The 25,172-nt window shown below is 44.8% G+C and overlaps 1 protein-coding gene across 10 annotated transcripts in view; it reads right to left on the bottom strand.

Annotated features, from left to right (window-relative positions):
* Nucleotides 1–25,172, bottom strand: part of RBFOX2 (RNA binding fox-1 homolog 2) — a 170,832-nt gene that overhangs the window by 81,573 nt on the left and 64,087 nt on the right. The window contains exon 1 of one of the 10 annotated variants that reach the window (XM_053942411.1): nt 4,890–5,006. The exons of the other annotated variants lie outside the window; for them this stretch is intronic. Coding sequence (XP_053798386.1) covers nt 4,890–4,916 — 27 coding nt within the window. The 5' untranslated portion in view covers nt 4,917–5,006. Of the gene's footprint in view, nt 1–4,889; nt 5,007–25,172 lie in introns of those variants that run through there. 10 annotated transcript variants of the gene reach the window in all.

Below are 25,172 nucleotides of genomic sequence, written 5' to 3'. Positions count from 1 at the left end.
TAGAATTTTATAGTAGAAGGCTGGTCAATACTAATTAAATGCAATGGAGCCATCATGAATTAATAACCTGGAGGGAAAGATGTTGCTGGTTTTAAGAGCCTCCCTCCTTTGCAACCTTGAACTTTTGTAATTTTTCGTAGCTCACTACAACCTCTTTACTGATCCAGATACTTCATAAATTAATAGTTCTTAAAATACAATTTAAATGGTATGTTAAATTTACACAGCCTTGGCAATCAAATATCACAGAAAACTTCAGCATCCTCATTTCTCAATTCCCGGGGATAACCACCTAGTCACCTGCAGAAGAAATGCACTAGGGAACAGCGAGGTTATTTCTAGGACAGGGACTCAAGGAAATGGCAGTGCTGTATCAAGTTGCTCTTCTCCATCCTGCCGAGGAAACTACTAAGGCTTCTGCCATCCCAAGGCAGTTCTACAAGCACCTGTGGTGGTTCACTTCTACTCCAATGCATCTCAAAGTGCTCAGCACAGGGGGCAAAGAGAAAAAAACTAAAAAACACTCCCCAAGTCCTGACAGGCCCCACTGAATTTTAGGCCCTTAAGAGTATGTCCTTCTCAACCAGCAGTTACATTTCTAAGTAAAACAACAGTTACAGACACAACCCACAGCCCCACCTCAAGCAACTATGTCCTAATATCAGGGAAAGTGAGATGCAGATTAATCTTTGCATTCCCAGGGGACAATCTCCTAGAAAAGTGACTGGACAGGATTTCTTTCACACAAACCTCTGATGCTGACATGGTGTCTTGCAGCACTAAGGGGAAGCCCTATGATATACAGTAGAAGGGAATGAAAAACTAGGGGATAGGAATAGGCACCGAGTCAGATACCATGTAAACAAGCACTATTTCTCAAACAGCAAAGAAAGGGGAAGAGCAGAAGTCCACGGACAGAGAAGAGAGTGATTCCCTTCAGACAGCTCATGCGAGTTTGCAAGATAACACCAAAGCAAGGAGCAAGCAGCAAGGGCAACTGAACTGAAAGGAAAGGGACGTGCAATCCTCAAAGCAGGAAAAAGGGACAGGGAAATAATAGTAGGTCCTAAGAGAAGTCCAAGAGGAAAAAATGAGGCCTTCTACCACCACACAGATAAGGCTTTTCTTTCTTAATTCTTTCTTTTAAAGGAGCAGGGGAATTCTGCAGCATCCAGCTTGCCTGGAGGGGAACAGAACCTAAAGCAGCCGTAAGGGGATGGGAGGGGGGAGGCTGTTCTGGGACTCAGTCTCCCTTGCAGACAGTTCAGACAAAGGAGGACGGTCTCCTATAATGGGATGCATTGTACATTTTTAGCTAGAACAAGGTGGCTGTCATGACAGGGTTCCCCATCTCCTGTCTCCCCCTTTCAACTACACACCCCTGCATGATCCCAACATGGAACACAAAGATCTGTTTTATCACACCATTACTGTAATGGGAGGTAGAGAAAGACAGGGAAAGGGAATGAGGCAGAGGAATGAAAAGGAGACAGAGCAGCCTTTAATGAGTCAGCCACTGCTCTGATTTAAATAAGATCTCCATTTAAGGAGCACTGCAATTGTTGGGTTTTCTTAATTTAAAAAAACAAATCACTGACTAAGCAAGCAACTTTTGGCTGCACAAGTTGTCTCACAGCTACACACAGGGTCTGGGAGGGAAAGGGTTATAGAAGGGGGAAGGGAAAGGGAAGAAAACCTCTGGAAAAAATGAGACTGTTTGCTGGTTCATTTTAACAGGGACATAAATTAGTCTCAAAGCCACAAACGCCATCACCTCCCCGAGCCCTGGGCAGAGTGTAGCAAGTCAAACACGTGCCAAGATAAACGGCGCTGGCTGGAGCCTCCAAGGGGTGCTGGGGGGGACAAGAGGGGGCATGCTGGCAGGCAGGGCAGCAAAGATGCTTCAAATGGTGCCACAAAATGGAGACTGGTGATTCTACAGCCGCACAAAAGCAGATTTTCTGATGTTTCTGCTTACACCCACATCAAAAGCTGGGAACTCAAGACAGATAAAGAAGGAAAAAGGGGTGCTGAGGTCAAAAAATAGCAGTTCTCCAAGGTCTGGCTTTAATTACCACAAGCAGCCCTTCCTCCTCCTATCTTGGAAGAAGGCCCGCCAGCGGGCAGCAGCCCAGGTGAAAGGTTTCATTGCTGAGAGCAGGGAGGGGAGCAGACAATGGCGGGGGGATTCATTACAAAGGCACACACATACACACACACACTCAGCACGGCCGGCTGCCACATGGGCTGAGGGGACCCCTTAAGGAGGCAGCAGCTCCCTCCCCACTCTCTGAGATGCTCGACACCTTCCCCCTCTCCCAGCCCTGATGGGAAACAGATTTGGAGGAAAACGCCAGCAAGGCACTGGGCTGTCCAAGAAAGGGAGGGCTTTGTGCTCCACACAAGCCAGCAACCTCAGCATGCACCACACAGTGCAAAAGCCTTTTAGCATATAATGCCCATCCACAGAAGACTCTCTCTTTTATCTGCAATTCGTACATAATGTACTGGGCCTCGTTTAACACTCATTTTCACTGATTTAGGATTAAGGGGGATAAGGCTAAGGTACTTTCTGTTAATGAACCTGAGCTCTTACTCTCATTAGCAATTTTTGTTTCCTCTTTTTCAAGCACGTTTCTACCTTCCAGCATCTCCCATCTCCATTTCTTTCCATTGCTGTTTCTAGTCTTGTCACTCCACACACTCATATTTATTCTGTTCTATCAGCTTGTCATGCCTATACAGAAGCTCATCTCCCAGATCTCCAAGGAAGACAATACAAGAGAATTCAGACCAGGTAGGCAATGTTTTCTGGAGACTGAACTAAACAGAGCAAGACTGTAGCAATGCTGAATTAATTCAGTGGCAATTACCAGCTTAACATACCAACAATATTTACTTTTCATAAATGAGACAGAGCCCCAAGGAAGTAAGTTCACAGGTTTAAGCAATGGCACTCCACTGCTTCAAACAGCACTGCTGAATAAGAATAACGTGGCTGGGTGTATTGTCTTGAATGTGCCATGCTCCTTCAGCCCCACACTTGGCCAAACCCACAGTGACTGTTAAGGACCAGCCTAGCAGCCAAATGATCCCCCTGAGAGAAGGCAGCACTCTGCTAGAGCTGAATTCACCTGTGCTCTCTTCCTCAACTCTGCGTACAAGGGCTATCCATCGTTCATCTGGAATCCCAACTGAAACACAGTCTGAGTTCTCCTCTCCTACTGTTTTTTTAATATGCATCTTCTCCAGCATCTCAGCATGTAAATACACAATGCAAATCCTGAAAACCTATACTAAATAGTATGTACTCTTAAAACAATCGTAATTCAAGGTCAAACAATACAATAACACAGGGTCTTGATACCTCCTTCCCCACATCAATAAATTAAGAGTTTCTGCAGAAGACATATTTCCCTGGAGTCTATTAGGATATCCTAAACCTTTAAATGAGTTTATACCCTCCCCTGTTTCAGCCAGTGCTCCAGTAGAATCCCATCCTTCCCAGCTCTGCACATCCCCAAGCCTGGGTCCTTGTGACCCAGGCACCTTTCTGCACTGCACAGACACGGGCTCCAAGTGTGACGGCTGTGGCTGAGAGCACATTGCAACACAAGGCTGTGCAGAACAACTCTCTGAAATGTGCACACCTGCAGCTTAGGGGCACACACCTCCATCTGACCAGGCACACTCTGAGCACACAGCAAAACACAAATGGATGCTGACTGCAGAGACACAGCTTTCCAGCATCACTTGCTAAACTAAATATAGGTACAGAAAGCCCCACGAGATTTCTGCAGAGCTCCTCTGTCTCAGAACAGAAAGCCTTGGTCCAGATAAAAAGGATTCTGTAATGGAAGGGACCAAATAGCAGAAGCAGAAGGTAGGGCTTGGGAGCCTGGGAAGATACCTTTAGAGTGGACAGAGACCTATTTCTCAGCGACTGATAATCAATGTGAATGAGAGAGGGAAAAGGTCAAAGAGGGTGTCACTTCTTGCAGCAGATTCATTCTGAGTTAGGCACCAGTGAAAGAGATGTCCCTTGCAGTGGGACATGCAGAATCTCAGCAGAAGCTAGTGAAGGGGGATTCAGCCAAAGCTAAGGAAAGCCAAAAAGGCAGTATGCATCTATTCTATAGACCTGCAAAGCTGTACAGAAAAAAAGCATTTGTGAAACCCAGATTTGAAGAAAAGTTCCTTCTGAGAGTCCTTCCTTCCACCTCCTTTGGGAATATCCCCCAGAGGTTTCCAGCTCTGCAAGGCACTGCGGGGACATTATATAATGCCTAACTCCAAAGGATTCCAGCTCCACGATGCCGCTCTCCTACTCCTCCCTCCCTTTGCCCGCTCCCTCCGGTGGTGAATTGCATATGCCATGGCAGAAAAAAAAAAAAAAAATTCAAAATCCAAAAGCATACAGTAGCCTTAAAAGGCGAGCACTGTCCGACGAAAACCCTTTGCGGTGGATGCGCGATGGCCCTGGCAGCTGGGCGCGCTCCTCAGGAAACGTCAGCCGCTTTCCCCCGGGAGGACACGGGCAGCCCCACGCCTACAGCTACCTACAAGGGCTTCCCGGACCCCGCGGTGACTGGCAGCCAGATGGAGAAGCGGCGGAGAAGCCGTACACCTTCGGGATCGGCTGGTCAAAGGCGGGTTTAGCCTAACTCGGCAGGGGCAAGCCGTGCCCCTCGCGCACCACTCTCTCTAGAGGGCACTGCGAGGTTGCTCCGGGCAGGGAGACCGCAGGAACCCCTTCCCCAAAGCTCCCACCGCGGGTGCCCGGCGCGGTGGAGCTCCCTTCCCTCCCGCACCGCTCCGGGCGCCCCGCTCCCCGCCCAGACAAAGCCGGGCGGGCAGTCGCCGGAGCCCGGCCCGCCCGCCACCCTTACCTGAGTTACCATTTTCTTTTTCTCCATAAACCAAAATGGGGGAGGCCGGCCGCACGGGAGAGGGAAAATTTAAAAAAAAAGAGAAAAAAAATAAAACTAAATAAAAAAGCAGCAGCCCCGTGGAGGCGGGCGGCGGGTGCCTGCGCTGCGCTGCCTCGCCGGCGCGGTGCTCCCCGAGCCCTTTTTCCTCTCTTTCTTCTCCCGTGTTCCTCCCCTTCTTCCCCCTCCCTCCCCCCCTGCCGCCCCCCCGGCTCAGCCAGATGGCTGCGGGAAGCACCGCCCCGAATGCCGAAGGTAATTAATGCGAGCCGGGGCCGCCCCCGCCGCGCCCCGCCTCGCCCCGCCCGGCTGGGCTCGGCACGGCCCGGCCAGCCCCCGCCCCAGCGAGGCGCTCCCTCTCCTGCCTGCCGGGACTCCTCACTGCTCCCCGGGAGCCAGGAATCTCGGCGAAGGCGCAAACGTGAGCTGGAAACAAAAGCGAAGGTGGTGGCCCCGTGCAGCTCCGGTCCCGGCCGGCAGAACCTCACGGCCGGCCCGAGCTCCTCCGCACCTACCATTCCCAGCGCTCCAGGCTTCCCCCGTCTGGACCTCAGCAGGCGGGAGAGAGCATCTCCCCGGCTGGAGGATGCTGGAGAGATAGCTGTCAGTTTTGAACAGACCTCCCTCCTGCCACAAAAGGGAGAACGCGTGGGTTACACGGTGTGTTGGCTGAACCGGAAGCAGTATCCGTGCTAGGATCTGCATTTCTATCATCATAAAACCTGGAGACTGCTGGACTCCTTCCCAGCTTGCTTTTTTCCCTCCCATTTATCTTCAGCAAGCATCTGCCCCTGAGCACCTGAGCACGCCACGGTTGACAGCATCTGTTCTCTCAGCGACCCCGTAAAACAGAGTGATACACTGCTACCCCATTTGCCAGACGGGATCTGAGATGCTCTGATTGATTTTTCCCAACATTGCACCCATGGAAACCCACGGACAGGGCTGAGCGCAGGTCTGCCAATCCCACAGTTAGACAAGAAGACTGTACTGATGCTCCAGTACTCATGATGCAGAGATAAAACCAGCTCAGGCAAGTTGTGCTTCTGATGTACCTCTTCTTGACACCTGGTACTCAAGAGACTCCCCAGACTTTAGCAGCAAAAAAGCCAAATTACGGTGCAGTAACACCTTGAATCCCCATGTGTTCTTTGCATGAATATGCCCAGTTATAATTTACATGGGAAAAAAAAAAAAAAAAAAAGCCCAGTGGTTTTGCTTCATGGGCTTCTGTTACAGCACTGCTTTCCAGATAGCCCATGCTGACCCACAATGCTTTTTGGTTTCCCAATTTCACTTGCTGCAAACTGACCTCTGGCTCCCTCCCTTCTTCCTTTCCTTCCCTTGCCCTTTCTCTCCTTATTCAGCAGGCCAGCAGGAGCATGTGTCACAAGCAAATCTCTCTTCTGTTGTGAAAAGCAGGAGACCAAGACACCAGAAGCCCTTACATGCCACCAGTGCATAGAAGCAGAGAGTCAGGGGCCAGACGCCCAACACAACCAAACCGTGATGTGGGATCCTCTGGGAGGGAGCCAGCCTCCATGGATGCAGCCCACAGATCTCTGAGTCAGAGTCTGCATTTTTCTGCGTTATCCTCTCTGGTAACTTGCAAGTTACAATATTTACATGCAGTGTTGCAAAACCAGGGAAAGTAGTGGATTTGGTTTTTCACCCCCCTACTACAAACCTGAGATTCTGGAGCACAGTTCTAGGTCAAGTGTAAACTCCATTTAAAAGCAGCAAAAAACTACAGTGGCCTCCTTAAACCTTTGACATGACAAAGCACCAGGTTTCAACATTGTGCATCTCATTCATCAGACCTCTGCAAATCACTCAGGATAATCCTTATTTTCTCCACCTAAGTACTTTAACCGTTCTGTTCACTCGGTCTTGTCTGTGCCATGAGGTAGTGCCTTCTTGTCCCAGACCTAGGGCTGTGGCACAGACCTTCCGGACATCATCCCACTACTGTTAACCAGAATAGAACCATTTCTACTCCATTTTGGCCTTCACCTGAGGATCCTCCAGAAATACTTGCCATCAGAAAGAGTCTTCTAAGGAAAATGAGATGCCCAACCATGCACTGAACCTTCCCTTGCACTGCCTCCCACCACCCAGTTAGTACATCTGCCTTGCTCATGTGCCGGCAAAGTGGGAATTCCCTTCAGTGTGATCTACTGCTAGTCTCTCTCTTTCATCTCCATTGTGGGCCAGAAAGCATCTCCTTCCTCATGCTTGGAATATATCCACTTTTGCTCCTGTTGAGCAAGAGAAAACACCCAATTTTCAGTGGATGTGCTCAGGCAGCAAGAAACGCAAGTCCGCAAGAGTTCCCACTGCTGCAAAACCTGCTGAAATTAACCTCTGATACAGAGTTTCAAAAGCTTAAAACATACCATGCAAAGCATGACCAGACGTGGCAACACTTAAGATCTTTGTTGTCTCTGGTTCTACTGGAGCAGAGGAGCAACATCTGATAATGAAAAAGGCCTACAAAAATTGGTGAATCTGTGCAGCTCATCTTTCCTCACTGAGGAATGGAGGTTCAGATGTTGTGTCATGGCCATGCAGAATAATTGGATGGATCTCCACTTAGCTTCTCCTACGTGAGAATCATGGAACCACTCCTGAATTTACCATGGCAGTTCGCCACCCTCTACTAAGCAAAACCAAAACTCAAACTGCAAATCTTGCTGCTGAAAAGAACAGAGAAGCATGAGCAGAACTGAAGGCTGGAAGCCTGAAGAACACATAGCTCAGAGCCACAAGATTGCCCCTTCCTACTTACTGCATTTATTCAAAAAGCAATGTATTCAGAACAGCTCTAGATGCCAATACTTATGAGTTCTTACTGTTTCTCATATATCACAGGCACATATGCATCAAAACTTGCTACTGTGCTGTAGAAGTAGTGTTCTGAAATAACTATGGGCAAATTTAACTAGTCTATCTCTGCAGTGCCAGGGCACAGCCGATAATCCTCATCATGCCAGGCAAAGCTCCTTGCTCCCACCTTAGCATGTCTGTGACACTTCTATATTCTCTTATATACACACTCTTATGTGTTCGCACAGATGTACATGATGGTTTCTGCTTGGCTCCTACCATTCAAATCCTAGTGGAAAAGAAGCTGGAGAAGGATGTTTATGCAGCAGGCCAAAGGACAAGGCCACTGAAATCATACTGATGAGAGCATAGATGAAGAACTAACCTCTAGTTTGACTAAGTAGTCTACATGTACACTTAAATGCTTGGGTTAGTTTAATACTCATACAAATCATGGAACTAGGAAGAGGAGGAGTCCACAAACACTCTGCTTTCAGAAAGTTTCAGGGTATGTTATCTTTTTTTTTTTTTTTTTTGCTATATTATTTACCACCCTTTGCTACTAAGGGTGGAAAGCAAGCATAGCCTTCAATTTTAACATCCCATTACCTGCATTTCTGTGCTGGCTCAAGTTTAGATGGAGCAAACCTGCCAGCTGGACCAAGGCCAGAGGGAAGAGAAAGAGAGTTTCAAGTGCAAAGAACCAATTTATCAGGAACAAATCTTAACAACCAAAAGACACACTTCTGCTGGTGGATTCTATTCATCTGGGTAATAAAACCCCTGCTACAAGGTAACCTAACAAAATACTATTTAGTGGCTATCTGATGTATCTCACCGTAGATAATCTTGAACTGCTAGTCTACATTTCACATTTTCTGGATAAACTGGGTGCTTGTAAGGACATGGAGTGCTGACACTGAATAGCCAAGGACTGCCTAGAGAACATCATCTTTCACTTGGCTCCAAAAGTATTTGAGCCTGACCCACACAGCCTCTGTCTTCTCCAAGACTCCATACACTGGGCCAGCAAATGTCACATGTGCTCCAAATATAGCCCCCTCCCCCAGCAGAGGCTGCAATACAGGCTTTGCCCAGCCCCGAGCGCTGCTCTCAAACGCCCCCATTCTTTCACCCTACACATCCTCTCTGGACCTCCAAAAGCAAAAATGTGACAAATGAGATTTTGTCGGAGGTTTTGTGGGTGATTTTGGAGGAGGGAGGAGGAGAACAGGTGAGGAGCTGCTCTGGGTGGCTCAGCATCCCTGTGGGACAGGCTGCAGTCACACATACAGGTCACATGTGCCCCGACAACGCAGTGAGACAAGCAACAACACACTAGTTTGCAGAGCACAGCGCTGCTGTCAGTTCAACATCCCCTACAAACAAATAAATGATCAAAGAAAAAGTAAAAAAATGTGAACCAGAATACACAAGTCTCATACAAGACAAATCTTGGAGTTAAAAAGTATCAAATGATACTGCTCAGATGCAGGAGCTTCAAAGCCATCTGCAGAGTGTCTGGGCAGAGGCCTGGGACACAAGAAGCACAGCTTGGAAGCAGGGTCCTCCTACAAAACCGGCATGTAAGCACCAGTTTTGTCCAAACAACATAGAGAGCAAAACTCCTCAAAGTCACCACTGTCCTTTTGCTTACCTGGACGACTGGGTATTGATAATCCATGCAATACACACCATACATAGCCAAAGATCCTCCAGCTAAAGGCCAAATGGACACAGGACTGGAAGCTTCAAATCCGAGTCTCCGTCTTTCAGCCTTGTGGGAAGGACTCTGGCAGCCCTGCGCAGTGCTTGGCTCGGGCCTCTGGGGCCACTCAGGTTGACACTAGCTCAGCTGAAAATAAAAAGGAGCTGCCTGGCTCGGCACAGCTCAGCCCCTCTCTTCTGGGATCCAGCAAGGCAGCGCTCAACCACAGGCGGCAGAGGCTCCTAAAATTAGAAATGCTCTACTGAAAACGGCCCTGCGAGCCTCCACTGAGGAGTGTCCTGCGATTCCCGGGCAGCAAACAGAGCAACTGCCAGGAAGAGGGGGACACAGGATCTTCGCAGCCACTGCTGCCAGGGATGGGAGGAAGCAAACAGCATTTAGGATCTGAAAAGAGCATATGTTCTGTGCTCTAGGTGCGTCAGAGGGAACACTCCCAATCCAGGACAGGGAAAAACATATGGGACTGTTCCTCCCCCACCACCATACCCCTTCTTGCTGTCCTCTGCAGGGACAGGTGCTGGGATTAGCATAGTAAAACCCTTTGGTGTCAGGGAAGGAGGGAGGGAGAGGGGAGAAGCCACACTGATATCTCAAACTGAAGGGATCTCTTTCACAAGGGAGTGTGTGCCCGTATCATTTAACACTTCTCCCTCCCTCCCTAGCTGAGGCAAGCAGGGACAGCTGCCGGAACTGGGGCTGGCGGGGGGAGCTGGGCCCTGGAATGGCCCCCACTGCCCCAGCCTTGGGCCGGTGGGTTGTCCCCCTCAGCTGTTCTAGTCAAACTAGGGGCAGCAAGGGGGATTAACTCTGTCACATTGGACAGTGAGCAGCAGGGAGAAGGGGGCAAGGCTGGGCAGGGCCAGTTGTTGTGCCCATTTTAGGAAGCTCATCCTCCTCATTCCCAGGGAGGAATCTGCTCCCTGACCGACAGGGACAGATGGGGATCTGCTCGGCCAGCAGGCTCACCCCAGCAGCCTCACATGCCAGCCACGTTACCAGACATCCGAGAGCCCGCTGCTGATTCTTAAAAGATACACCATGGCCAGGGGGAGCACCGAGGGGACCTGACATCACACAATAAATTGCACGAAGTTTCACCCATCACTACAAAAAAAGCCACACCAAGTTTTTGTGTAGTGATGGGTGGACACTGGACCAAACCTGGGTTCTCAAAGAGTTAACAGCCCAAGCCCACAAAAGATTCCCACCTTCCTCCGAAGGATAGCAGGGATAAAACCCCTCCCTCTGAGGTTTCAAAAATAAACATGCTACAGTGATCAAACCCATGAAGGGCTAGCCAAATTTCCCACACACACACCATTTTTAAATGCATAAAGTCAGGGGGTTTTTGCATTTCTAATATTTAACTTTTCTGTAGTGCTGCTGTGCACCACTAAACAGCTCCCTCAGCCTAGCTCTAGGCCAGCTGCCTTTCTACTGTCACTCAGTTTCCTCCCCCTCAGAAAGAGTTAAACTTGAAATTCACTTTTCTTCAGGAGTTAAATATGTGGATCATTATCTAGCACAAATTTGCATGTGCAAATCTTTGTCATTCAGGTAAGGGGTGCCTAATCCACAGCCCTCCAACCCACTCAGCCCAGCAGGACAGCTCTTGGCTCATCCTCTGCTCCCACTGTCCTTTCTTTCTGATAGCCTCAGAAAAGGACAGCTACGAGCTGGGTGAGTGCTTATAGCAGCTGTCGCCCACTCTCATCATCTTTCCTAGAGCCACAGGGCCGCTCCTTCCTTACAAAAGGAGCATGACCAATTTGGGGAGTATAAAGCATGATATTTTCTACATCTAAAATAAATAAATAAATAAATAAATAAAAGTTTCTATAGTCATTGTTTCTGTGTGAAGATTTGCACAGACAAAGAAATTAGTTGCCCATAAATGGGAAAGCAGCTTATGTTTTAGATGTCTTCACTGGGGAAAAAGGATGAGGTTCCCACAATGAACTTCCATCTCATTCTGCCTTTGGCCAATTTATTTCACCCCTAACAGACCCAAAACAGCTTTCTGGAGCTTGTCATTATGTCTCTTCCTCCTCACCATTATGCCCCCACCTCCTCACCAGAGGGCTTTTTGGCTACCTCGCAGCACTCCCTGCATGCCCTGCCTGGGGGCACAGATAGAATCTGGTTTCCTCTAAACCACCAATACTTTTTTATTTCCTTCTCTTTTCTGTAACTACGTGTTCAAAAGGTGCCTGCCCTTCATTTTTTTTTTTTGCACAGCTCATTACTATGCACTCAAGCAATTTAGTATCTCCAAGAAAATCTTTTTATGAAAAGGCATTAATTTATACAAACCTTAAGTCTTTTCCACAGCCTGTTTTTGCTACTTCATATTACTGCCCCAGGTTTTAAAAGCAAATCCCTAACTAAGTTTAAAACCTTACATTTATTTCACAATCCAGTTCTTGTCATTTCCAACCAGGCCTTAGGGGAATAAAACATTTCCAAATCCTAGTACAGATATCTTCCTATGTATAAATACCCATCCAATGGGTATAACAAAACAAGGAAGGGGAGCATTACCTAAGATCCTCTGCTGTTTTAACTACAGATCTAATAAAACTGCCATGCTTAGAAGTTTTTGATGCAAACTTAAATAATGTGACTTAACCAGAATTAAGATATTCGGGTGATACTTAGGTAAAAAAGCATCACACTTTTTGTGTCCCTCAGGTAATTAAATGACAAAAGCTAGTTTTAAACTCATGTGTGCCAAGGTGCACACAGCAGGACTTTACTGACCAGTAATAAACTACTGAATTTTCTGCAAGATTGGCCACAGGGGCTGGTTTACTACTGCACACTGACTTGCAACAAATATTAGTCAAATCTGCACTCCATAATTCTGTTTTGAGATAAGAGTCCAAGTACATTACCCTGCAACCTACTATGCCCATGCATTTCCAGTAACACAAGTTAGGTGAGGTAACTTATAAAATCATAGCCTTGTTCCTGCAGATGCTTACATATATGAATAATTTTAAATTTACAGAAATATGAAAACTGGAAAAAATCTCCTGACACACAGAATCAGATCAACTTCTATCACACAACATCATCTTAACTTTTCATAAAATTTATCACACTGTATCTTAGAGTTTGGTTTTACAGCTACACTGCCCCAGCCAAAAAGCTGCTCTAGAATATCTGGGATTTGTGTTCTTCTGCTTAATGCTATTCCTGAGCAATTTCTGTCTCTCCTTTGTTCTTGTGCCAGTACTGTCCTACGGCTTAGCCATATTTTCTCTTTCCTTTACAATTAACCTTCCTCATGTATTCCCTCTCTAACCATCCAAACAGGCAGCTGTTCCAGTCTTCTGTCACATGACAGGCTGGCTATTCCCCAACCTCTAGAAGCATGTACTTGCACCTGATTTAGCCTGTGCTCATCTTTATTTTTAAAGACATCATCCAGAACAACATCAGCTCTGTTTCACATTTCCAGCACTAAACTGCATCTTCTCTAGTCTCATTAGTACTTTCCTCTGTAGCACCACATCGGATGGTGTAGAACCTGTCTATAGTAAGAGACGTCATCCCACTATGTAAAACACACATTATCAAGGTAAGAAAACTGGTTATCTTAAAAACAGAAGCTGATAAGGCACAACCCAGTTTTAATGGATTTGTGTTGCCTTTTATCACATTTTTCATTTGTATCCAAGCCTTTAATTAATATTTGTGTGCCAGCATGCAGCTGAGGCTAGGTCTGTATTTACTCAGATCATTCCCCACCAGCAATAGATCTATTCCACTTCCTGTTCTCCAAACATATGACAGCACTCCTATTTGATAGATTAAAACTTCTATCATATCTGCAACTGCATGAACCAGTCCTTTCACTCTCAGGAATTGGCACCCCCCTTCCCCAGGCAACCCTGCTTCCCAGGCCAGCCTACCTGCACTAACTAGGATCTTTGAAATGTCCAGTGCGGTTGCTTCTACGATGGGTACATGCCCATTACCCATACTGCCCTTGCTGACAAGATCAACTCTACTTAAAACAACAAAGACTGGTTCAATTCAGTGACCACAAGAGCATCCTCATTAACTACCCTATCCTCAACATTAAGTGGTCCCACCTCCTCCCTTCTCTCTAATTGTATTTTGAGAAACTGTCACCCATTTCCTTAGCAACACTTTTAAGGTTTAATTCAGCCTGATTTTTGGCAGTTCTTATTTCATCCCTGCTGATTTTAAAGGCACAGCAATCTCTGCTGATAAATTCTCTTTTGTAAATTTGCCTCTTTTCTCACCTAACAGCCTTTATAAGGTTAGGCTAAAGCTTCTTCTTAGAGGATTTCCCCCTTTACATATACCATCACTAATTTGTATCCAAAGTGCCTCTAAAAAAGAAATGAAAAAAACATCCCAACCAATCAAAAAAGCCCACCAACCCCAAACCACACCATTCAGGGCTGCACTGACTTCTGTAAATATATTGCTTCATGTATCAAAGCTTATATCATGATCATCCCATCCTCAGGTGATGGAGATGGAGGCTCCTAAACAGCTTGTTTTCCTGTAACAGTCATAGCACCAATAATTCACTCACTGTGTCAACAACAGGTGATGATGCTACAATGACAAAATCTTTTGCAGCATTATATTAGCAGCATTTGGTCTCCAAGCAGTATCTGAGAAATTAAAGTTTCTCATACTAATATTTATATCTCTAATGGTGCGGGGAATAGTATAATTTTCAAGCCTCAAGTTTCTATCTGAATCCAATCCTATGAGGGATTACAGCAGACTCACAGTACTTCCCCTGGGACCTCTTTTACCATTCTTCCCCACATCAATTTGACCAGAAACAAATCCTACATTATCAGTATTACTCTGCTTTCTTCTTTACAGTCTACTGCATACAATATAGCCTATCACCTTTTACATCTACCCTATCTGAACCACACATAATCTTGAATGCATGTTAAAGCCATGATTACTATTCTTGCATATTGATATTATCCCTGTAATATCCAGTTTCATGTTCTGCACCAGTAGCTCTGGTTCCTATATTTGTTATTTTGAATGCCAGAAGTCTACAAAAACAAAACAAAAAAAAAAAACCACAAAAAACAAACAAAACAAACAAAAAAAAAAACCCACACAAAAAAAAAACCACACAAAAAACCCCCACACTCTGATGTTTATGCATTTATTGATCACATAGCTCCCAACTCTCTCAACTATCACCCATCTAGTTACTTCTGAACTTAATTATTCTTTTAATAACATTTAATTTTGTTTTTTCCAGCTCCTACCTACTCATCACTCTTTCTAGAGATACTGTTTTACATGCCACTATAGCAGCATTTACCTAATTTTCCCCTTTCTGTGTACTAAGCAAGGCATGGAGATTACACAAGTTCTTCCCTGTGTTCTCCAAACTCAATACTTTGCTTCACATGCACTGCTCTCTTTGATGTCTGGAGACAGAGGAATATTTTTGGGAAATGCCAGGACCACAGCCCTGGGCTTTGCTTTGCCTGCTTTGTTTGGACTGTTTATAGCAAGCATGCTAAGTCACAATTACAAATACAGCTATAAGAACATAATCTAGCCATAGTTTCATAAAGACACAGAAGTTCCAGACATTTACCACTTTTTTTTTTTTTTTAAATTGCTAAAAACTGTGGTCCTGTGGGGACACAGTAATACAGTATGGAATCTGAGATATTTCCATGATTTATAGCCATTACCCCACATTGATCTTTACTAAGGAATTACACCAACAGTTTCATTTTATGAACTACATTTATAAATTTTTTGCATAATTTTCTGGTCTCCAGACAAATTAATCCAAGCCTTATCTAGTTACTCCCACTAAAGAGCTCTTACCTCTGCTGAATCTAACTCTTCATCACTAGAAGCCTGGCTGATACTCTTCCTCTCACCCACCAAAAATGACATCTTTAACAATTAGCCAATCACTACATCTGCTAAACTGGGTCATCAGGGATCTGATGAGCAGCTTACAATATGTCTCTGCTTTTTAAAGACTGATGTAAATGTAGGAAACATGCCAGCAAGCAAGGATGCATTTTCTGGCTGGGTATGTACTGATTTCCATAGCAGCTAAATAGATCAAGCAGCTCAGCCAGTTCATACTAGTGTTAGACAAACAGCACCAAGATTACATCAACAGAGCTGCAAGAGATTCTCATTTTGCACCAAAGCAGGTCCCATGCCCTGAGCACAAAGGTGGCTTTTGCTCACTTCAGGGGAGAATTTATACTCGGGGGAAAGTCCCCATTCCTCTCTCTAGGTCTACATTTATTGCTTGTTTGCTGATATGGATATAATGTTTTTCAGAGAGCTGCACGATTTTCCTTTTTCCTCACAGATTTAATATCACCAACGACTAGAAAATTTACTTATGATCTAGGTGTTATTTTGACCCTGGAATCATATGAGATTCAAGTGGGGAGGACATAAATGTAAGCAGAGCACTCACAGGAAAGCTCAATATTCTGAAATGGCACACAGAAGCAAACATGACAACACATGGGTGACTGGAGAAACTGGATTTTTCTCACGTTTCAGAAACCTGCCAGTTTTACATAGATGTCCTGATCTCAAGAGCAAGAAGATTTGGTGGTGGATCAGCTATGCAGGTGAGTGAATAACTCAGCACCCAGCCAGTGCCTTCTCTGCAAGTGAAACATGCTAAGCAGGCAAATGTCACAGACCAGGAACCAGATGCATTAAAGCAGAAATTAAAGCAGCAGTTCTGGGGGATGTGGAATAGCAGCAAACCAAAGTGTGTTGGATTAGCATAATAAGGACATCACAGGAAAGAATTTGAATGGGTTGGTAAAGTCATAGAAGCCATTTCTCTGCCTGAAACCCTATCTGATTAGTTAGTGCTACTGAATCCTCATGTTCATTAGGATTAATAGTCCAAAAACACATTAGCACAAATGAAATTACCAAAAATACACTTCGAATCCAAGGAAAGTAAAAGCCCCCTGGCAAAAGGCCCAAGGAACCCAAAGCTAAAGAAAGCAGCAAAAATGTAAAGCAGCAAGGATTGCCCCATCATACCCACTGCTTCTGCCAAAGAAATACCTCAGGCAGACAGCAGAACTTCAGTCATTATACATCCAGTTCTCATGGAGAAAATGCACAATTAAAGAAAAAAAAATGGAGAGAAAAATTCCAAAGATAGTACTTAATAAAACTGGAGCTCTGAAATAGCTCCTGGTCATGTCTTTTCTCCTCCAAGTGCCAGAATCTCCCTTCTCCATCTTTTTCTGCAACACATTCTCCATTTGCAAGGCAATTTACTTAAGAGTGATAGAGTTTGTTTGCATGTGCCACTACCACTCTGAACGTTCTCCAACCAAGCTCTGTAGTCCTGAATTGATCCAAAGTGGCTTAACAGCAGAAACCACGCACACTCCAAATGGTGGACATAAGATACCTGCATCCTATTACTGCCCTTAGGTCTTCACTGCATCATCTACACGTAGCTGTTAAATATTAATGGTTTGTCTAGACTGGAAAACTAGAACAGTTTTAAAAAAAATTACAAATACACAGCATAAGAGGAGAACAGGTCAGAATTAGAAGTCATTATTTCTTAACTACCACTTATTTTCAAAGCCTCAACAAACTCTGCTTTAGGGAAGGACATGGAAAAAGGAGGCGGAAAAATGATACAAAGTCAGTCTGCTGAAGGAGCACATTGCAAGACCTTTGTCTGCTGGGCAATTGTCACTTTTTGTTTTGTTTACCTTTCTTACAGCCATCCAGTAGAATGGTAACATTAGCAAACTCCAGAAACCTATACACCAAAGGGGACTCATGAAATCATAAGCCTGGATCTTCCTCAACCAGAAACCAAACTCTTCCAATACCCAGCCTACACTGTCACAGCTGTCAAGATAGACAGACAAACACTCTTGATCCTAAAGTTAAGACTTCTGTAGGCAGAGTCTTCCTTAAGCTGGAAGTACAGATCCTGCCCAGATAGCTTCAGCTGCCAGACAAGGACTCAAGTTAATTCAGGTGAAATTTAGATTGCCCAAAGTCTACCTCTGAAACTACTACAAAGGAAAAATGTAAGGCAGTGATGAACACTCATATGAAGTTTGAAAAAGTCCCTGTCAAAAGACTGTGTTCCCAGAACTGAGTTTTATTCACGACACTAACGAGCTGGCTTTCATCAAGGCAGCTTTAACAGAACAATAACTCACAAGAATCTGTTAGTGATTAAGTTGCAAAATGAACCTGCCAGTAGTCTTGATACACCAGCAGCATATAGAAGATATGACTTCAGCTTTCCTTTCCACCCCAATCCAGTGCTTTTCATGCATTACAGAACATGTTTCAATTATAAAATCTTGAGACAACTCCAGAATACCTGAATATAACATGCAGCAAGTCCAAAAGAAGCTTCTAAAACCAGATGGGCTCCATGGCCTTAGTTATTACCAAAGGCTCAGTATAACAGGGAGAAAAGAAAGTACACACAGACTTCGCAGAAAAAAATTATCTGTGTCTTAGGTCTGGGCCTTTTTTCAAGGAGAATTCTAAATACTTGGCACTGCTTTAGGAAGCAAGTAAGTATACTTCTGGGCTAAGGCACTTGGTAATGAAGGTGATCGTATCACAGCTTTCTTTAGGGACCACTTATATATGCACTGATCTTGGTAATGCTACATGTCTATCAAAATGCTTTTTGCTCATTACATGAGAAACAAAAAGGTGTCCAGATGCAGAATTTCAACATCAAAGACAACAAGGAGTTTTCTCTTGCTAGTTTAGGCATAACATGACAGCCACACTGCCTTTGTATATTCCTTTGGGGACAGTGGACAAAGAAGAAGCAAAAAGAATAGAGGCAATATTCCTTCACTTCAGAGGCTGTTCCAGAACCTCAGTCAGAGAAAAGCTTTGCCCATTCTGTCTCTCACAGTCCCACCTGGTTTTTCACTTAACAAGCAGCTGCAGTTCAATTAGTTGATCCTTAAGGGGACAACAGGGAGATCCAAAAAAGAAAGATTTGACTCTTCTAGAAATAGAGCAGCTTAAGTCTGAGCATTTTTTCAGATCTATGCTAAGCCTACAAAAATTAAGGTTAATTCCTTAATTAAAGAACCACCTTCCTAAGAATAAATATTATTAAAAGTCACCAGATGGTAGTTTCAGACATACTCTCACCAAGTATTTTTAATTGAATGAATCACAACCTAGGGCTGGACCACACTGATGATTCCCCTGTAGTGTAAGCACAGTTCTGCCATTACCTCAGACCCACCAGCAAGCGGCCACGTGGGGCTGTTGGAAATGCCACATGCATTCCCAATCTATCCCAGCAAACGGCTCATGGGATAAGCCACTTCCAACAAAGGTTTGAGCCAACACATTCTACCCCGCCTTTGCCTGGGGTGAAGGGAGAGCATCATCAACCATTGCAGAGCATTTCAGAACATGGCTGTGTGTCTTACTCATCTAGCTGAGCACTTGCTTCCCAGCAGAGACAGTTTTGGTATGGACTTTCCTCCCCACCTCGCCTCCCAGCTTATCAAATTGCCTCCACGTGACAAACTAAAATAGAATAAGGTACTTGTTCCAAGTTAACGAGTGGCCACACAATAAATTATGCTAGTATGAACTTAAATTTATCCCTATTTTAGAGTGGTATGGCTTCCCAGCTACACAAACAAAAGCAGAATTTGGGGGAAAGGTGGAAAGGTTTTTTGGGACAGTATTCTGCTGCTCCAACACTGGAGTAAAGCACTCCTTGCCCAGCTTAGTGCAATAAGAATAGCAGAGCAGCTGCCCACACCCTGTAACTGTGTAAGCAAGAGGCAAAACACATCAAAAATACTAAACAAAATTCTTCATTGAATTAAAGTAAGAGAGAAATAAACAGGCAGCACTGTCTATGTGTGATAGCCGAGTTTGAGACTGTATTACTGGCAGGAACTGAGGAATTGGAGAACATCATGCAGGCAGGACCTTTAGCTGCTACAACAGCAGGTCACCAAATAAATCTCAGGAAGTCATCTGGAAACAGTTCCAGCAGAACAATATACAGAATATGACACTTTCAGCATAAATCTGCAAAGATAATTTAATGAAAGAATTACATCTGTCCATTAATTTCTGCAGGTCTCAGTTCAAAATCTTTAGATGATGAATCCTGTTTTTTCCCCATTCCCGTTGGAAAAAAAAATAAAAATTCCAAAGTCAGACAACTCAAAAGAGATTCAACCAGAAGTGCTGCAGTTAAGAGTTTGGTGCATTTGCTGAGTGCACAGAAGGGATCCAGAAATAGCACGCAAAGCTGAGGTCTGGCAAAAATGATGCAGTTTACCCTGAAAGAGGAGAGTCAAGACAGGCTAAATGAATGGTGACAGCAGCAAGTCATGCTTTAAGGTAGGGGGAGGACCCCAGGGATTACTCATCTGGAGGCTGAGGTGCTAGTTATTGCTGTGTCCCTTCTCCAGTGCTTTCAGTGGAGAAGTATAAGGCTGTGGTGGAGAACAGAAAGAAGTATGTTAAGACTATGCCAGCTCAGAGGCAAGAAGTAGTCTTCCCATCACCTTCTGCCTTAGACTAAGACAAAAATATAAAAGGCAGCAAACAGCTAGATTTTGACTGGGATTTTTGAAACCTATCTAGTTTTGAGAAAGCAGGAGAGAGAAAAATTCTGGAAATCTTTTTCTTCTCACAGAGAGTCTCAGGACATGGGCACAGAAGTCTGCCATGGGCACGTAAAATAACTGCCACCCACTCTTCTCCCCAAGAGCCAGAAGAACAGAATAAAGGTTGACATGGCTCAGTCCAAAGCCCTTTCCTGCAAACTAGTTTCAACTCCCGGCAAGTTCTAAAACAAGTCACAGCAGCTGAAGTCCCTGGACAACAACCACTGAGGGCTTGCTCTGGTTCCACTATCTGCACAATCAAGATACCTGCTCTTCCATCAGCTTTCTGTGACCTCTACAAAAAAAAAAAAAAAAACCAAAAAAAAACCACAAAAAAAAACCAAAAAAACAAACAACAAAAAAAAACCATGATGCCATACAGATGGTTTCCTGGCTCCCATGAAAACCCCTATCTCTGGCTTCTCTCACTATCAAGAAATCTCCACCAAAGACTTGGCTCATGTTCTCTGCACAGCTCTCCAGTTACTCTGCAGTGGGACTACTCTCACTTTGCGGTAACAGGACTACTAAGGCAAAAATTAACTGCAACCCCTCTGCATTATCAGCTGGGATATCAGCAGCACTCAACCTTCAGCCTCTGCGGTTTTACAGGTCTCTTAGCATGAATTTAAAAGAACCACTTATCTCAGGCTAGAGATTCATGCGTAGGCCAGAGTTAAAGTAGGGCAATACTTAAGCTGCATCTCAAGCTCACATTGTAATGAAGCAAAAGCAGCAACTTTAAGCTCTGAAGGGGCACAGCAGGCACACTCCTGCAACTGCTCTGAACTAGACAGCTTCTGAGAATCTTGTGTGAATCTTAAAAATCTAATACAGCTCGACAGTGTGCAACCTGTTTCAGCAGGCAGATCCAGCTGCAGCATCATCTTTCACATACATTACCAGGTTCTCAGTACAGTGCTGAGAATGAGACCCTGTTCTGCAGCATACAAACGCAGTAGATGTGCAAACACTGTAGGAAGCAAATTTCAGAAAGGCAGATTGCCAACACCTCTGGGCAAATAGAAGAAAACCCATCACTGCCACCCAAATGCCCCAAGATTGTCAGCAACAGAACAGGAAAAGGCGTAACTGCCATCAAGACAAAAACAAAGAAATGACAGTCACTTTTCAAAAGGAAAAACATCCATGTTTTCTTCACATTCTCTTCCTGGCTTACCCTCTTTGTAATTATGGGACAGAGGTAAAAACAGCCACCGAAAGTCCAGCTGTCACATTTTGATAATTCAGTGAATGCCCACACAGATCTAATTACCTCAGCCAGTGTACATGCCTGAGACCTCATGTGGCCATGGCCATTCCTCAGCCTTGCCCCGACAGAAGTTTGGAGAGTGGAAGCAACAGCAGTGCTAGGATGATCAGATGTTTTTTAGAATGACCAAGATTAAAGTGTAGGGACAAGAAGAAGGGAAACAGCTGTTCTAGACCTAGAGACAGCAGAATGCTTTAAAACCTAGAAAAATAATTAAACTAACTAATGAGCCATAGTTAGCAAAGGAACCACAGGTCAAGGCAGATACAATTCCTCAGCGGGGGGAGAGGTGAAGAAGGGGAGAAGCCCTCCCATATTGGGACAGAGAGGAACCAAATTAGCAGCTTGCCACAACAGAGCTGTGGCAAGGAGAGGAAAAAGGGATATATCAAGACAAGAGGTGATTTATTCTTAAGTTTCAGGGCTGGAATAAGCAGCAGATGATGAACAAAAGGGAACGTCTGTGGTGGATCCAAACAGGAGACAGAAATGGGATGGCAATGCCACAGGGTTTGTTTTGTTATTGGTTTTGTTTGTTTTAAAAGGAAGTTAACAGAAAAACACCAGCAGCTTAAAATGCTCCAAGCATACAGCCTACCACTCCTCCTAGGTTATAACAAAAATTCCTGTCTTGTAATGAGAAGGGCTTCTTGGGACCCAGCAGCCCTCCGACTCCTCACCCCCAGCTGGGGGGCCGAGGGGGTTCCTGTATCAGCGGCTCAGCAGCACGGAGCTCCCCACGCTGGCACCGGCCGCCTGCCCAATTCAGACCTGTAATCTCCCTCGACTTTGATTTAATGCAGCAATTACTGGTAATGTGGTTTGAAGGAGATAAATGCCCAGTACAGGGCTGGCTGGCACTGACGCTCATTTCACTCATGATGCAAGAACAGTTTTAATTAAAATCCCCTTTATGATAAAGGAGCTGCTTGACTGGATGTTTCTGTGCAGCCCTGATACGGAGCCTCCTCCAAAGCGGATTAGAAATCAAAGTTTCGCTCTTCTCGCTATTGGCAACACACAAAAATAGGGAACACTGTCACCATGTCACCCCTCTACAATTTCCTTAACCCTAGAAGTGCTGGGAAAATGCCCACGTTTCCTTAAAAGCAATTGTTACTTCCTTGTCATGGCTCTAGTGTTTTTCAAAAACTAAGCACAAGGGGTACTTCAATAGGAATAAACATCCATAGAGCCCATCCTCTGTGATCCAAACCTGGGTTCCCCTCTATCTGGCTTAAAAGGAAATCACCTTGGCTACTTCTCTGGCAGACCCACACCCACAGCCTGCCTTCTGGCAAGGAGAGGTATCAGCCCCCTAGTGCTCTGGCAAGGTGGTTGGAAATCAGAATTTGGCTGAAAGATTGGAAAAGTAGAAGCTTCTGCTGGGTGAGGCAGAGCTGCATGGACAGGGGAGAAAAAAGGAGCAACACCGCAAGATAAAGGCATAAAATTTGGCAGAGCAGTCAAGATCCCAGCACAGACATGTTCTAGAAATGGTTTGTCAGCTCTTGATCGAGTTACAGCAAATGTAGGTGCAATTTTGGGTTGGTTTTCTTCTTTACACTATAGGAAATAACAGAGATGAATATATTAAGCACTGCTAGTTTCTATTGCAAGTGCCAGGAGCAGATTGTCACAGTGAGAAATTGGCCTTGTGCATTACACAGAAAAGGCAGCACTGGGTTTGGAGGCCTGCAGACAGTGCAATGTGAAGATAAAGAGCCTCAAGTCTGAATGCACATTATTCCTCTCCTCGAGCCACCCAAACACACATAAACATAAAAAGGTTGATTTAAGCAGCTCAATTTCTCTGTGACCTCCAGAATATATCTGTGGGCCATAGGACTACCTAGGCCCTGACACAGGCTCCAGTCTTCTCAGAGCATGTACCTCATCATCTGAGCAGTGCTCCATATTCCCTGACATTGTCTTCTCCTCCACTGATGGGATTCTGCTCCAAAAATCCTTTTTCTTTAACATAAAAAAAGCAATTTCAAAGTGGCTGTCATGTTCCATGATTCCCCACCCCCATCAGACAGCACAGTATCAAACAACAGATGAAACAAAAAGAAAACTCCTGATAGAATCAGGAGGGATTCAACACAACAGCATAACCAGCTGACTTCACAGGAGACTGAAGCAGCAGACACCAGACCATCAAATGCACTGCTGTGAATGATGAAACCAGCCTTCAGGAGAACCTTGCTCCTCAACAGGATGAGCAAAGGGTAAAAACACTAGGTCAGAGACAGCAACACGAGGATTTTGTGTGGTTTTGCTGGTACACAAGGGGAAAAAAATGAAACCAAAAAAGGCCTGGTATAATTAACAAGATTAAAGGGGGATTTAGGATCAGGACAGAAAAGCAATGGGCCAGATTGATCCTTACAGGATTAAAGCTGGAATCCTACTAAGAGTCCAGTGGTTGAGAGATCAACACAGTGTAATGGGATTAAATCAACATCAGCTTTTGTTTTTACACAACTGAACCTCCAGCGCCTGTATTTTTATTGCTTCAGATAAGCAGCAGAAAAGTTGACTGGTACCCACAAACAACCAGGGCACAGGCAGGCAAGCACTTCTCCTTTGGCTCTTTCAGGCAGAAGAGCAGTAGGTAATGCCACTTTCAGAAATAAAGAATAAAAAAATTGTGGTTTATTACAAATTGTCCAAAAAGCCAAGAAAGCTGAAGATTTACCAAAGTCTGTGTTCTGGCCAGCCCCACATTAACTGGTATCAAGTGTGATGGGAGCACCCCAGGCCTGATGGATGGGGAAGGCAGGAGGACAGTCCCAGCTGCAATCAGACATGCTGCCAACGGGCAATTGGATTTTGATATTGTCTCTTGCCGGCAAGGAACAAAGGACGCAGTATACTCTGCAGAACATATCAGCAAACACATTTAAGACAAATTGTCGCATGTCCCCATTGCACAACAATATCCAAGAATTACAAAAGTGAGAAAAGCCTCTTTCAGCATGTATCATTTGCATTACAGCTGGTGCAACACATGCAGGCCAGCTGCACTTCTGTTCCCCTGCCCCGAAATTTCCAAAGCTTGTCGGTAATTTGAGTTGGTAGCAAGGGGGAGGGGAAGAAGGAAGCAGGACAAGGCTAGATATTCTTTCTAGGTATGTAAGCTATTTTTAAAATTTTTAATTCTTGTAGGAGGGAAAGCCATGCATGTTTAAATGAGAGGGTATCCATCACCACCACACTTGGTTGAAAAGGGAAGGGGTGTTTATTGCACACCTGTTTGCAACAGCTAAACAGCTGTATTGAAGAGCAACATTCCTTATGCAAGGAAAAAGCATTAAAGGATCTCATATTTCTACTGCACTTCTCAGTCCAAAAAGTGTTTAAAAACAGCAGTTGCACACACACTGTATAAACTTGACCCAAATTTCTTCTGCAGAAGAAAATTTTCCCCAACACTAAAATACAAAAATGCCAATACCACCCATTTCTTAAAAGATGTCACAGTCAGTAGCCTCACCTATGCTGAATGGGCTTCTCCTTTTCATCTGGCTGGTCCAAAAAAAGTAATCACCATTCCCTGCTCCTCCTCACTCAAGCAGCAGCTAAAATCCCAGTGAAATAAATCAGGGGGAGGGGGAGGGAAAATAGCTGGAACAACTCCTGGATCCAACAGGCCTCAGAGCAAATCTGCTCTGCAGTGCTGCTGAGATGGTCCCCATGGAGATATGCATCCCACTTATGCTGCAGCTTCCTGAGAG

This window comes from Vidua chalybeata, chromosome 5, assembly GCF_026979565.1.
Source record: "Vidua chalybeata isolate OUT-0048 chromosome 5, bVidCha1 merged haplotype, whole genome shotgun sequence".
Classification (NCBI taxonomy): domain Eukaryota; kingdom Metazoa; phylum Chordata; class Aves; order Passeriformes; family Viduidae; genus Vidua; species Vidua chalybeata.
This window is presented reverse-complemented; position numbering and strand designations above follow the sequence as displayed.